At 37.1% G+C, this 15,536-nt stretch overlaps 1 protein-coding gene across 1 annotated transcript in view; it reads left to right on the top strand.

The window, feature by feature from the left end:
* CA10 (carbonic anhydrase 10) overlaps positions 1-14,201 on the top strand; it is a 206,500-nt gene extending 192,299 nt beyond the window's left edge. Inside the window, exons 5-9 of the mRNA XM_075720157.1 lie at positions 736-831; positions 3,069-3,141; positions 10,641-10,795; positions 13,136-13,310; positions 14,179-14,201. Coding sequence (XP_075576272.1) covers positions 736-831; positions 3,069-3,141; positions 10,641-10,795; positions 13,136-13,310; positions 14,179-14,201 — 522 coding nt within the window. The remainder of the gene's footprint in view (positions 1-735; positions 832-3,068; positions 3,142-10,640; positions 10,796-13,135; positions 13,311-14,178) is intronic.
* Positions 14,202-15,536: the final 1,335 nt, after the last annotated feature.

Raw genomic sequence — 15,536 nt, 5'->3', positions numbered from 1 at the left:
TGCCCCACATCTTTTAAAAAAAAGTGAGGCTACAAATTGCAATATAAATGGTAACAGTGTCCAGTGATCCCAGACAGATCAAATACCATTGTTCCAGGTAAGACATTTATATATGCAGGGAGAGAGATGAACTGTGCCTTCATAATTTAAAAGTTCCAGCAAATCATAAAACTAAAAAGCAGAAGGAAAGCTGTAGGAGCTACGGAGAACCTGGTTAACAATAATAGAGTAAGTGTCTAGCTGTAGGAGCTTTTGTAACCGAGTTTGTAAAATCTGGAGCCAATGAATATTAGTATTTTGAATTCTGCAAGTACTGGTTTAAACAGTTCCAAACCTGTATCCCATATGTTTCTTCAAATATTTCAACTCCTGACTCCTCTGTGTTTGGCTTGAGGCTGAAAAGTACAGATTACTTGATGCCCATGGCAAGTGCTGTTGCAACAGGGAAATGATGTCAACCCCTGCAGTGCAATTCATAACCCGATGTGGGTAAATTCACTTACTGGCAATTTAGAAGAAAACATGCTGGTGCTGTGCCAGTTGGAGCCAGATGGTGACTGAAATTATTAAAATCATGCGTGCTGCAAACCTCTGAAAAATTGCAGTGTTACAAAATATCCTGAGCATAGATGGGATCCTAATACAAACCAATTGGTGTATAGAGAGTATTTGCAAACAGTGTATGGTATGAGTTGTTGCTGTTTAATTGTGATCTTTCCCTTCCCTGTTTTCTAGGTTCAACTAATCCATTATAACCATGAGCTGTACACAAATGTCACAGAAGCTGCAAAGAGTCCTAATGGGTTGGTGGTAGTTTCCATATTTATGAAAGTAAGTATTCAGTATTATCAATACCTAATATATAGACAACAGATTGCTTTTCCCATAAGCTGTAAATCTAGGAATTAGACTCCTCGTTGTACTATAGCAATGTCTAGAGGCTCTGATTTGGAATCCAGAGACAGCATCGTCCTAGGAACTGAACACACAATCTCTACTCCAAAGCATTTACAACGTAATGTAAGGAAAATGAAAAGGGATAAGGGAGGGGAAGAAAAAAAATCCTTACATCCTAAACATCACTCGTAACACTTTAATGGCTATGACATTAGTTAACAGTTTTACAGATTTGGTATTTCTTCATGAAATGTTATTCATTCAATTAAATCTCTCCTAGTAGGTTGAGGCCCTGGGAAAGAGGGCATGTTTGCTCTTTGGAGACACACTGATGTTTAAAAGTCAGCAAAAGAAGTTTTTCTCACAATTAAAACGTCTTAAACTACCCAAAACTGAAAGAACATTAGAAGTATAACTTTTAATATCTTCCATGTCACATAGCTAGAAAGACATGTGAATATTTTGACATATTTTAGTCTCCATCCTGTTGCGTTCAAGATGCATAGTTAGGTCTATAAATTACAGTGATCTAGCACTGAACCCAAGACTTAATAGTTTACGCAAACCTCCTGAATTACACTAGAGAAACCTTTTCTCTCATTTTATATAGAGTGCACTTCTCCCCGAAATGTTGTTCATATTCTGCCATTACGTATCTCTGTTTCATCAGTCTAAAAAAGCATGTAAGTGCTTCATGCTGAAACAAATAGCTTTCATCATCAGACCTTACGTATTGAATATCCGTTAATTCCCTTTAGTACTCTCTAATCCCATTTCATAAGGTAAAGTTCCTGACAAAACATTAACCTCAGAATTAAAATATGCGTTTCACAGAGCATATTGAATAATTAGATATGAAAATTGCCCTTTTATATAGGTCTAATATTTAAGAAGGATATTTAGGTTACCTTTGTGTGTCTGAAATGTATTGCAGTACAACCCAACGATCTGACTTGAATTTGCGCAAAAGGGTAAAACTGAAGCAAGCCTTCAGAATGCCCAGCATGCCACTTTTGTCTAAATAATGCATCACTCATGTACTTGCCGAGTTGCACACCTCTTGTAATGAGCAACAAAATTTAGTATCTGCCTCGCCATATTTTTCTGTAGGCCTCTCTCACTGGCATGAAAAGATATGTTCTATTTTAAGTGTCCAAAGTAGTTAGAAAAGCTTCTAAGTGGAGAAGTAACTATCTGAATTTCCACAAAATGGAACCTGAACTGAATTTTTGTGAAGACTGCTTGTCAAACAGAGCTGGATTACAGTTTGTCCAATAGCCCATTTATTTTCCTGAATCTTAAGTAAACTTTTTGTGAAGTTTTCCATTTTCAAAATAAATTAATTTAAATCTGGAAAAAGGCTAGATACATAACAGCAGCATCCAGTGTCTGATAAAAAAAACACATCACAGAAAAATTGAAAGATAAGTAGGATATTAGAAGGCTAGCTACAGAGTTACTAAAACATCTCAATAAAAAAAATGTGACACTGATTTTGTTGCTAACCAATAACAATTTTGCCATTTACAGTGCAGTAAAATCTCCCATTAAATTACTGTTGATAATCAACGATATTGTTGATAAAGTACATACACCCCACACACGCACTCCCCCTGTCTCCCCCCCCCAGATAACAACACAACAACAATGCCTCTAAGCCCTCTATCATTTTTTCCTCTAAATCCTCTTCAGGTATGCTTATGTTAATGTAGACTGAACATTTTATGTGTATGTATACATATTTGTGAGTGCATGTGGGTGTAATTTAGACATTTCATACAAAGGGAAGACAGATTTTATTTGCAGTCTAAATAGTCTGCTGCAAGGAAAGTATATTTCTCAATAAATAGAAAAAATAATAGAATACTATATGAAAATCCTGCCTAATTATATTAACCACCTGCAAATCTCATCAAAGCTGCTGGAGAATAAACCTGTACTCATGCTTGTATTCAAGCAATAATTTCTATTCATCCTGTTCTCCCGTCCCTGGTTTTTTTTGGATCTATTTTTAGATACCAAATTTCTAACAAGTTTTGTTAGAAAAACATGTAAGTAATTATTTCCTCTTCCCACAACAGCAAAAAAAAGGCAGAAACAGTTTGGAGGAGTGGCAGGAGAAAGGAAATGTTGTGAGAAGATTTTGACGTTGTACATTTTCTCTTCTGTAGGTATCTGAATCATCAAATCCATTTCTAAATCGTATGCTTAACAGAGACACCATAACAAGAATAACGTATAAAAGTAAGTTTCTTTTAATTTACTATGGCTAATAGCTGTACGCTTTGAGTATCAAATAACATATTTAGCGATCCGCTGAAACAAGAGGCACTTCATTATGGGCAAAAATTACAAAGTTTGCATTGCCAGCAACTCTGCACGATAAAGTTGGGAATGTGGAAAATCTTGTAAAGTCATCAGTTCATCAAATGAACTTTGAACTTCAAAGTCTATTTTATGTTTGAACAAGAAATAAATTAATGAAATTATACTTAAAAAATACATATACTGTATTCACACAGAATAGTCAGGAGAAACTGCCTACCGTTAACAATAAAAGTAACATGCGGAGCAGCCTGGATTATATCAAATCAAGTTATGTCAAGATGCTGCATCATTAACTGTGGATTTAGTATTCATTAATGCTTTCTTTTTGTACGGAAAAGTTATGACATTTCTATTCAACTATTGCTGCACTTAATGGATATATAAAGAGATCATTAACATAGCATGTATGTTTGTTGTATTCACATTTAGAAAGGCTTTAACTGATAATGCTTAATAATGCCATGTCAGTATATTGAACTTGTGGAAAACTGGAGCTTAAATATCAGTGAAAATTAGGCTAGTGTAGAGAAAGTCATGAAAAATACATATATCTCAACAGAACAAATTAAACCTCTTCTCTTGAAAACCTTATTCCCTTTGTCAAACATTCACTTGAATTCCCAGCAGCCATTAAGTTAATAAAATAAGTTAAATGATACCAGAATTTAACTTTCAGAAAGTACAAAGCAAACTGAAAAAATAAGGAAAGTAGTATAAAACTCGGCCTTTGTTCTTCTGTAAACAATGACTTAACATTTTCCATAAATGCCATTTCATTTTGCTTTTTTTTGTTTATGAAATCTCAGAGACAGTTGTTCATGATAACTGGAATGAGACTGGTTGTCAGGACTCCAGGATCTGGATCACAATTCTACTAGGGTTTGCCTCAGTTTACCTCTCTGTAGCTTAAATATATTGTCCTATGTACTCTACAACAACATAGTGTTACTTGGAAAACTTTGCATCTGAAACTCCAGAGATCTGAAATGTCCATTTAACTTTGACAAAAGTCACTGAACTTCAGGTTTATGATGGAAAGGTTTGGAGAGATTTCTATACATGTCCCTAAAGTACACAGTCTGATTTCTTTCCATGGACTCCACCCTTTCCCCTCCCTGCAAAGCCAGGATTGTAAAAAGTGTAGATTTGAGACCAATGTAAAGTGAAAGCAGAGAATTTTACCCATTAGTTATTCCTGAACAAGAGAGCACTAGAAAGGTTTTGAGTCTTGCCTTACAATACAGAATTTGAACAGAGCCAATCCAACCCCATGCTGTAGTAGATAGTTCCTTGTCCTCTCCTATAACACACACCTTTCTTCCCACTGATGTTCCTCTAATTTTACCTTACAGTCAACAAATCTTGTTGCATCTTTGGTCCAAATAAGAGGCCTCTATTACGATAAAACTATTCTCCGTGATACCTATAGAAAGGAAAGCAACAGAGGGTTCCCCTCAGAACATTTTTTCCAGATTGTTCTGTCAGTATGAAATGTCATCTTCTCTGCATGGAAGCAGCAGATTAGCCCAGTTTTTAAACTGCCTGTCTTGATTCCTTGCAAAAACACAGCAATACTGTTTTGTAAGAGCTTCCTGCCTACCAGCGCTGCTGCAGCATCCTGGAGACAGGAAATTCTTTTTAAGGCTGTATGTGCTTTTTCAGGCCCTTTCACTCCCAAATTACATACTCCTAGCTTCTGTCTGGGGACCAGCCAGAAGATCTCTGATGGTACCGCTGAGGAAGCTGCTTTTGCCCACGTACACATGCACGGACCTGTCAGGTCTCACATGCTGAATAAGAGAAGACTCCTGCCTCACTTTTCCCGTCACAGCACCTGTATCTCATGCATTTACATGAGTGTCACAGCCTTTTTTGTACTCCTTGGCCCCACATGCTACAATGGCTGGCCAGCAGAGCAAAGACTGGACAACTTCTGGTGGCTCAGAGCAGAGGAGAGGCTGTGATTAGGGATATACAGCTCCACAGGGTGGGAAGGCACCGACACATGGGCGTTAGTGCCTGCATTTGCAATACTCATATCCAGAATAATAATTGAGCAATTCCTCCTCTTTAGTGATGTGTTGGCTCCTTACCACCTTTCCCTTGTTGCATGAGGGAGCGTGCAACTGTTGCCCACAGCAGCAGGCCAGCGTACCGTCCCAACACAAAATACTTCATTTGTATGCTGCACTTAGAAGTGGGCGCTTCAGGCCTCTCTGGAGTTGACCACATCCTACCACCTCTCATTGGTTGTTTTGTCTCTTTAGAAGGAAAATGCCATTCCAATCACACCTAATTTGGGTTTACTAAATGAAATTTCATATGAAGATGAACACATAACATAGGCTGCAAAATCAGTAGTTAACAGAACTGTTTTAATTTTTAACCACTGTTATCACTAACAAGTTTATCTGTTAAAATGAAATCCTTGGTAGATACGATGCACATAATATTCTGCAGGGCATTGGGTTACTTACTGTAGTAACAAGTATTGACTGGGTGTTTTTTAGTGTAGATTGGGAATGTGAAAGTGTTATTGAAAGTAATTTTGCAGTTGTCTTGCGTGATGGATTATAGCATCATTGCTGAAAACTAATTTTACCTCTTACATTGCGAGGATTTCTATTCTGCCTTTAGCAGCTGAAGTTTTTTAGCTTGTGCTTTAGGGGTCCACTCCTGAAGTCAATACTCAGCAGGCTGCTGACAAAATGACCAGTCCCAGTGTGCTCAATAGGAGTGTGGAGCGAATGATAAGTGGAGCACAGGTTCAGAGTCAGGACAGTTAGTAACATAACTGAAGTACTTTTTTTAAAGAACAACAACAAAATTAAGAGCTGTCTATGCTGCTGCATGAAATTTCCATGGGCAAAATGCATTAAAAGGGGAATTTCTACTCTTAGATATTAACGGCTACAGTGAAGTTAAGTGGACCCCAAGGAATTTTTAAGCAGATTTTAAACGCTTATTTTATTCTGTTATCACAGCCCAAAGAATCTACTGTGAACTAGTTGAAACAAATGTTCTTTCAAACAGGCTTTAGTCAGAAGCCATGTGAACATTTCTAAAGAAAAAAATGCTTTAATATTCCTCTTTAAGTACGACATTTGAGGGGATAAGTTACCTTTCTTTCAGAACAGTTATGCTACATTAGCTTTCACCCAGTGTTTGCTTAACATTGGAAAGAAATAACATTTTAGATTCAAAAAATTCCATGTGAAAATTAGGGCTTGTCATTCTCCACTAAAATACTGCCACATGTTTATCTAGGCAGAAGAGCTGTAAAATTTCCTCAAATTCAATCTTCAGCTATTTTATAGATAATGTACAACTGAATAAAGTATTCCAATTTTAAGGGACTATCCTGAAAAAGCTTAAGATTCAGGTTTCTGGAAATAAGAGACTATTAATTTCTCAAGGTTTGTGTTTCAGTGCATTCTCTGAAGGACTGAGCTCTTGCAGCTCCTGTCCCAAGCAGTAAAAGCTCAGCAGTCTCAAACCAGGCCCCAAGGGACTAAGCTCAGGTACTCAAAATGTTCTCTGTCATCCTGGGTCTGAGTGACTTGTGAAGGCTGGTAAATGGAGAAACTCTGTTTCAGGATTAAAAAGCTGAGGAACTCTACATTCCTTACCCTGTAAATCTAATCTAGTTAGAGGTGTACTTTCCCGTTTTGGATTATCATATGAACTTCAAAATCAAATGGACCTTCCTTCATTCAGTAAATAATATATTCCCTATAAATACTATTGTTTTAAAGAGAACATACATAGAATTTGCTGAGAAAGCAGACTCCACACGTCTATTACAAATCTAGGGATAAAAGGAGGATTTCCATCATTTGCTAAGAAATTTGTCAGAGTCAAGGCCTTTATGTAAATGAATATGAAACCTAATGAAATCTAATTTGTATAGAGAAGAGTTCATGAGTTCAGAAATCACCCTAAGGCACAAGTGGATCAAGATAAACAGAATGTGGGCTGTAGATAGGAATGATGCTGAGGATCTAGTAAAGGCTGAATGGGTTTATTAAAGGAAGTTTATTACTGGCAAGAGATCACACATGGCGATTTTGACCATTTTGAACTACACATTTGCAATAAATATAAGACAAGACATTAAAGTGTTGCAGTCTAGCATTAATGCAAACCCACCAGTTCTGTTTTGGTTCCAAAATGGGAAGCTTTTATCAAGGTGTGGGGAAAGGGAAACAGCAGAGCTGTTCGTGGGAAAAATGTTGATAACCAAATGCTTATTCTGTAGTCTTTTCTCAGGGCATTCTCATGGAGTCATCTGACTTCCCATGGGAATATAACCCATATACAGGCATGAATAAATACTGCTTTTACTTGGCCAAACTCTTTTATTTCATTATTTAATTCACCCCCATCTTTCCCCTTTCCTGAGGTGATATTTTCCTCCAGTTTCCCATTAATCACAACTGATGGATTTTGACGCTATAGCATAATTCGCTGTCTCTCCTTCAGCATATTCCAAGTGAAGACAGAGGCAATGAACCAGGTTTGGAGCCACTTCGCTACTGGTGCTGGTGGGGTACATGGCCACACATTTTGTAGGTCCTCAGTATGCAAACAAGGTAACCTAAGCAGTTGATCTGAAGCTCAGTAAGGCTAAGGAGATCATCTCCCCTGATCTTGAGAGCACTGGCATACATCAGGCTTGCCCGAATGAGTAGAAGGACCGTGTCCCACACTGCTCCCACACTGTTACATGCCATATTCCACCCCCGGAGCTTTATTATGTTCCAAGAATGACCAAACGCTGTAAAGCCACAGACAAAAGTTAGAAGCCCATATCAAAATAATGAATTACATTCTCTATTAAAGCAATGTGAAGCAACTCCAAAACCCCCATGATTACCTGCACTAATGCCAGCAGTAAATCTCTTTCTGTACCTTCTATTTGACAAGTAGTCCTATTGTTAGTAATCTGTGCACTGTTCTGAATACAAATTAGTCAACTAGAATGTGGCACACACAAAATATACATATATCATCAATATCCCTCATCTGTATTAATCTTTAGTTAGCTTTCCATCTCCTAGTAAACATTGCAGGGCAAATTCTACCTGGTTTAAATCATTTTAGCCCAACTGAAGTCAATATGGATATGACAAAGCAGATTTGGTCCTCAGAGTTTAAACTATCTATTCTGACTGACTCTGTGCCATTTGGAGCTAACACACCACTCTTCACGGTTCATAAATAATGAACAGGATGTTCATGTGGGAAAGGGAAAAATGTGTGATGACTCATTGAAAACAGGCACTGGCTTGAAAAAAATGCGTTCATTCTCTTCTCATGTAATTCTGGCAAAATTACTGCTACACTGCAAATAATGTTTTTAATGAATAGGACACAGGTGTATTCAGTCATCTCTAGCTGTTAAAATGTAACAGTATTCTGACTCTAATAATATAGCAACGGTTTTGCACTTTTGTCTGGAAAATTTTGGATTTAGAAAGACTCTGTATCCCAGGCCATGGGCCAGTGAAGTCTGAGCATGTTAAAAAAGGTGACAGTCAGCCACCTACAAGACACTAATAGTACTTTCCCCTCCTCTGCTCAAGGATCCAGCTATATGGAATAGCAATTACCCTGGCTTGAAGTGCAAGAACATGGCAGAAAGCTGTATTTCTGACAAACTTGAAAGGACTTGCCAAGATTGTATTTCGTAAAATAACAAACACATTTAAAATATGAAATAACTGTAAGGCACTGGTCAATGTGGTATAAATGTTACACTCTCACCTTGACACTTTAACTGATGCTGTAGCCACTAATATTGCTACCCCAGAAGGCTGTATCATGTTGACTGCACTATGTCAAAATAAAAAAAAGGTCACATTTGCTTTGCCCATGTTCTTTGATTTTCTGTTGCCCAAGACAGTAGTCTGCAATCCTTTTTTTTTCCCCCCTTTAGATAGTATGAGACAAGCATTTTGCTTATCTAGGTTTTGTCCTTCAGCTATAATATGTTAAATTCAAGTTAAATTACTCTTTTCTTTTTCAGTTCTTATATGCTTCCTTGACCGTTCATATTTCTTTCCTTGGTTCCATTTACAATCTTTTCCCGATGGCCAAGGAACTGTTTATCACAGCTTTAAAAAAAACCAACACACAGCAACAAAAAAACCCCCACAAAACCAAAAACTGTTTAAACTTACAGTGAATGATACATGAAAAAAAAAAAAAAAAAAATCAGAGAATCCAACAGAAATGCCTAAATTATTGGCATTGACTTAAAAGATGCACTTTCAACTTTTTTCTTTGGTCTGAGAAGTATCTTCTATTTTATTTGTACTATCTTCCCTGCCTTCCATTAAAATCCATGCCAGTTCATCTTTTGTATTGAGAGGGGAAACGCCTAAATATGCAGCTTTCTTTGCCCACATTTTAGCACTCGCTCTGCAAATGAACCATATTGAACACACTACGTGCAAGTGAAAGCAAAAGAGATTTCACAACATTACAGCTCGTAACCAGCCCAGCTTTCTCCGAGAAACACGATAGCAGTAGCGTATAAGTAGTGTGTATATCCCCGAGTATTTCATATTAAGGAACTCCTACAGCCTAAGATTGGGCAGGGAAATCTGAGCTGCGGTTTTGACAGCACTGCCAGAGATATTGTAGGGCCAGCATTACACAAGGGAAATAGTGCACATAGTATAGAAAAGGCTGAGGAACTTTGATGAATTTTGAAAGATATAACCATATCTCATTATATTTGGGTACATGTCCACAGAGTGAATTCTGTTGCAGAGGGATACCTCTAATTCCCAGGGAGACTTACGATAAAAGCAGGGACCCTAGTGAGTCGCTTTCCGGCATACTTTTTCACCCTGATTTTAGCATTCTGAGGGAGATTGCACTGCATCCACCCCCACTGTGCACATGAAAGGCCAGCAGGCTTCATTGAGCAGCTTTATTATCATGCATTAACCTTAACTTCCTCCTGTGGTAGAAGGGCAATTAAGTTTTAACACTCCTGGCCTTCCCAAGGCTTTGTTGAGCAAAAATTGTTAATCACTCCGAAATATGGTAAGTTGACATTCTCCAAAGACTGCTGCATCTAAATCAATAACTGCAGCTTCAAGAAGCTTTTAACTCCAGTTCTTAAACGTAATTCAGAGTTTCACTGTGAATGCTTGTGCTAAACTCACAGAAGGTATGCATGGGCATCTAAGAGTAGAACTCAACCCAAGCAGGATTAGTGAATTCATGTTACTTGTTCTTGTCCAAACTGCTGGAGCATTCAGAAATGTATGTTCATTACACTTCATGTTTCAGTAGAACTGATAATGATATTCTGGAATAAGGATTGTACATAAGAAAGGTAGGATATTTTTTTTTGTGAAGCTATTGTTTTATTTCAGTTGTTTTCCTTCTTTATTCTCCAGATGACGCATACTTACTACAGGGGCTTAATATTGAGGAACTTTATCCAGAGACGTCTAGTTTCATTACGTATGATGGGTCAATGACAATTCCACCCTGCTATGAAACAGCAAGCTGGATAATAATGAACAAACCTGTCTACATAACAAGGATGCAGGTAAAAATAGTAAAAAAATGACTCGATCTAGTATAGGTACAAAAGAATACTTCAAACATATATTTGTAGCTTTACATAAAAAAAATCAGATTTAGCCTTTTGGTGCAGGGATCTCTGTCTGCAATTTATATAGTTTGCAAAAGCATTGAAGAGTTTTTTTCCAGAATAAAAATATGAACTATTTAGAGCTCCCTAAGTATCTGTACACACACATATGTACTTTCAGGTGTGCCCTGCTTTCAGTGAGGTTTTGAACCACATGGTTTCCAGTGGTCTCTTCCAAACTAAATCATTCTATGATTCTGTGAACAGATATATGGAGATTCTAAAACAAATATAGCAGTGTTGTACAAAAATAACTGAGGTTATTAAGTATAACAGAGGCCATTCTTTGGTCAGAAAGAAACAGACAAATTGTGAGTGATGCTTGTGGCCGATGAAATACACATCAATATCACATTAATGTGACAGAGATCCAATATATGGGGACTTCTTGAAAAAAATCAGCTAGAGCTTTCTGGTATAGAATAAGATGAGACAATAGACATTGCAAATATCTTCAGAAGAATCAGATTGAAAAATTGAAGCCCCTATTAGAAAGAAGCAGGATAAGTTATGCAAAAGAAAACACAACTAATTTCATAGTCAAAAATTACGCTGTTGAGGAAATACATCAGTAGAAAAGCCGTAAAGACTACATTTCTGTATGACTCAATCCAAGGCCTAACATCAGAAAACAAGAAATGTAACACCAACTGCAGGCTTCTCCAGAGCTTCCATCAGTAAGTTGCCTACAGAGCTGTGAGCTGAACTAAAACCTATTCTCTTGCGTACTAGAATCCCGAAGGAATTCTTGAACCACCATCTGCCTGTCCCAAGCATGCAGCAGAGCAGTCTGGCCTGAGAAATGAAATGAGGAATGATAAAACAACCCAAAAATATTACTTTGGGATTTAAAAATCATATTAACATTACAAATAAGATTTTAAAAAGCCTGAGAGATGTTTTATCTTTGTGATACTCCTGTCCAATTTTGTCTAGATGCAGAGAAAGCACTTTGTTTCTTTTTCTAAATAGGTAATTTGGGAGAATGACACAGCTGAGCACAGGCAGACATGCTGTACATTCTGAACTTTTCAAGCAGGAGATCTGAACATTTTCCTACAAGCAACATTTTTAGTTACAACATTAATGTACAAAACAAGGATTAGAATATTTCTGGAGTCTATGCTAGTACCGATGGGTTATAATCTCACGATACTTACTCCTTGTCTTGCTTTACTTGTTAGTTACATCCTCCACTATTACTGCTGCAGATTAATTTCATGGAATACTTACTAATTACATTGTGTACTCAGACTGAGAAAGTAATGCACAAGTTTTCCCTGGAAGCTGTTAAAGATTTTCATTATGTAAAACCCAGCTACTGGATTTCCCCATTTAAGCATTAAATGCCACAACCAAACCTCTTAAATTGTACACTGACATGAAAAATATTTTCTTATTATATTTTTAAACCAAAATATTTTGAGGGTTTCTGATTTACAAATTGCAGCTTTTTTTTTTTTTCCTCTCTCTCCAGTTTCCTATACAAAGTTTGAAAGGTTTTGGTTGACTTGAACCTATTAACATGCTTTTAGCACAGTTGCATAGTCATCATAAGAATCATTGCTGTCTGCTTGTAGTTTGCATCCAACCACTGCTGGGTGCACACCGAAAATCCTGCATGATTCAGTAATTCCCTCTCTGCTGATCCATAAAACCATCTCAAAAGAAGGCCAGAGTCTACCAGAACGCTACAGACACAGCACAGACAGTATCAAGACAAACCTGTCAATGGAGAGAGGACTTCACGTTTTAACATCATTAATTTCATTACTTCAGCAGCATGAGCCTGTCAGTTATCCTTTCCATCCTGACTGGCCATACCTGGTTCTTGAGTACCGTCATCCAAAACTGTGTCTTCTCAACTGGAAGCTACACTAATAGCTACAAAACTTCGGAGATTAGCTCTTGTCATTCATCAAGTTCATTTTCCCTGCACCAGCTGCTGCCATCCAGTACTCTGGATTCCATTTGTTTCTTGATCAGCCAAGGACACCTCATACCATTTTCGTTTACTCCACACAAAACTGGTTACTTTCGTTTAAAATGGGGCTCAGAAACAGAGGACCACAGAAGGAACACTTTTACTTCAAGTTAACTCTTTCAACCCACCTCTGACTACAAATCACTGAAATTCTGTTTAACTTTCATTAAGTAGTCTATTTAATAGTGTTGTGTGTTGTTTACTTACAGGGAAGACCAGTACTAAAAATCCTTGTTTTGTATTTTGTATAGATGCATTCTTTACGACTGCTAAGCCAGAATCAGCCATCACAGATATTTCTGAGCATGAGCGACAATTTCAGACCAGTCCAGCCTCTCAACAATCGATGTATCCGAACTAATATCAACTTTAGTTTACAGGGAAAAGATTGTCCAAACAATAGAGCACAGAAACTACAGTATAGAGGTACGTTCTACCTCCAGAATAATCCTTTCTATGCTTACACTGAGCTCTTTCCGTTGAGAAACCCAAGTGCATAACAAAGCATACAGATAAAAACAGATGAAACTCTAGATCTGGGGAACTAACGGTATGAGTCAAACATTATATATTTGAAATGGAGGAGGAAACTTGCCCAGAAACATGCAGGAAAAGCATGACAAAAAACAGTCTGGGACATCTAATATTTTTTTTAAAAGCAGATAGGACAGGCCTTGAGTTTTCTAGCCTCATTTTAAAGTCTTCTCACCTTACAAAGTGCATTTTGCTCCGTTTTACCCACCTTGGAAAGAAAAAAGGGGGATGAGCTAGTCTTGATGACAGCTGATCTCAAACAAAAGAATAAATTTCACTTTGGAGGTGCACCACCGTAACAAACACCCAAATTGGAAAGTTTTGTATTACGCAATGGATATTAAACAAATGAACCAAGCCAGTCTCCTGCTGGTAGAGTCTTACACTGCCACAGCTGGGGACTCACAGCTGAGCTGTAATGTGTCTCATGCATCTTTTAGCCTATGCACACACAGTTATGTTACCTGCAATAACGGTGTAAAAGTGCCTTCTTACCAATAATACTATGGTTATGAAGGAGTACTACTGAAGCGTGGAAAAGAAAACACATTTTCGCAACAAGGTTGGTGACTGAGTTGCAATACTTCAAAGAAACAGTCATTCAGACTTAATTCTTTTCTAGAAAGATGAGGAAACTGAACCTCCTGTTTTTTCCAAGACATTTTGTTTAAGTGCCTAATACAGTGTTAAATCCAGCCAGTTCCACATTTGGAATTTATTAAAGCATAACTGTTTTTGTTTTGTTTCTCTTTCCTTCCAGTAAATGAATGGCTCCTCAAGTAAGAAAGACAGAGCAGGCAGAACCCATAACCTCAGTGGAATGCTACTACTGTGAATTGACATAATCTAGAATACACCTAACCTCACTCTCTTTGGGTTCGCAACAGCATGTGCAAACGTGCTGTAGGAAAAGAGCTGCCATGTTGGAAACTCAACTAAAAATTCATTCATATGATTGGTGGTAATTTAAAAAAAAGTAAAAAGACAGCATTACAGTAAATGTGATTACAATTTTGATACAGTTTTCCTGAACTAATTTAGCTTCACAAAGAAAGACTTTTCAGCCTTTGTACATATGAAATTCTTCCTCTTTCCCCCCTCCCTCAAATTAAAAAAAAAAAAAAAAAAAAAAAAGAAAAAAAGAAAGAAAAAAGGTGGCTCGGTACAGCATCAAAGTGGAGTTGTGTTCTGTGTGCCAAGTAATCCTTGGAAAGCTCTCATTATTTCACTATCATTAAGGGATACTGACAAGACAGAACAAGACGACTGTAGAGGAAACTTATTTCTAGGTTATGATCTTTCTGTTCATTTAATTAAAAAAGGGACAGACTTTGAGAGATAAGTATTGTAAATATATCACTGCAGAATATAAAGGAAATTGAAATATTTCCCTCTTTGTCACATATCTGTAGTAGGATTTGCCAAAATCAGAATTGATCCATTTTCTGTTTCTTGTTTTACAACAGGTCATACGTTGTGTTGGTTACTATTAACAACTCAATAAATGTGTTTAACAAATTAATTTAGTAAACTTGCTTTGATTTATTTTTTCCTTTCTGAAATAATATGCCTCTACTACTTGTGGCTGCATTATTTGGGTTTTTTTTTCTTTTCTTTTCTTTTTTTTTTTTTTTTTTTTTTACTTAATTTATTTGTTTGCAGCCAATTTAAGTGAGAATGGCAATTGGGAACGCACTTAAAGCTAGTATAACTTTAACTCCACTTTATGGTCCATCATTAGTAGGAGCTGGGCTTAGAAGCAGAAAGCAGTTGAAACATGTCTCCCTTTAAAATTGCCATTTTCCCTGCTGAATCCATTGTTGGGACAAACAAATTCAATCCTGTAAATTGGTGGTGGAAAGGGATATATTTTCTTTACAGACAAAGCAGGAGCTGACCAAGTAAAAGCGAATGCCTTTTTTCTTGTTTATAATGGTCATTCACTGTGTTTGGTTACTGTCAAGAACTCAATAAATGTGTTTAACAAGTTCACATAGTGCATGTTTGACCTTCTTGCACATTAAGGGGTTTTGGTTTTGTTTTGTTTTGGGTTTTTTTAGCTGGAGAGTGGGCAGACCTATGCTATTCCATTCCTAATGCTCACTTTATAACCCATTA

Source organism: Pelecanus crispus, chromosome 12 (assembly GCF_030463565.1).
Source record: "Pelecanus crispus isolate bPelCri1 chromosome 12, bPelCri1.pri, whole genome shotgun sequence".
NCBI classification, from domain to species: domain Eukaryota; kingdom Metazoa; phylum Chordata; class Aves; order Pelecaniformes; family Pelecanidae; genus Pelecanus; species Pelecanus crispus.
Note: the sequence above shows the minus strand (reverse complement) of the source record. Positions and strands in the feature narration are given on the sequence as shown.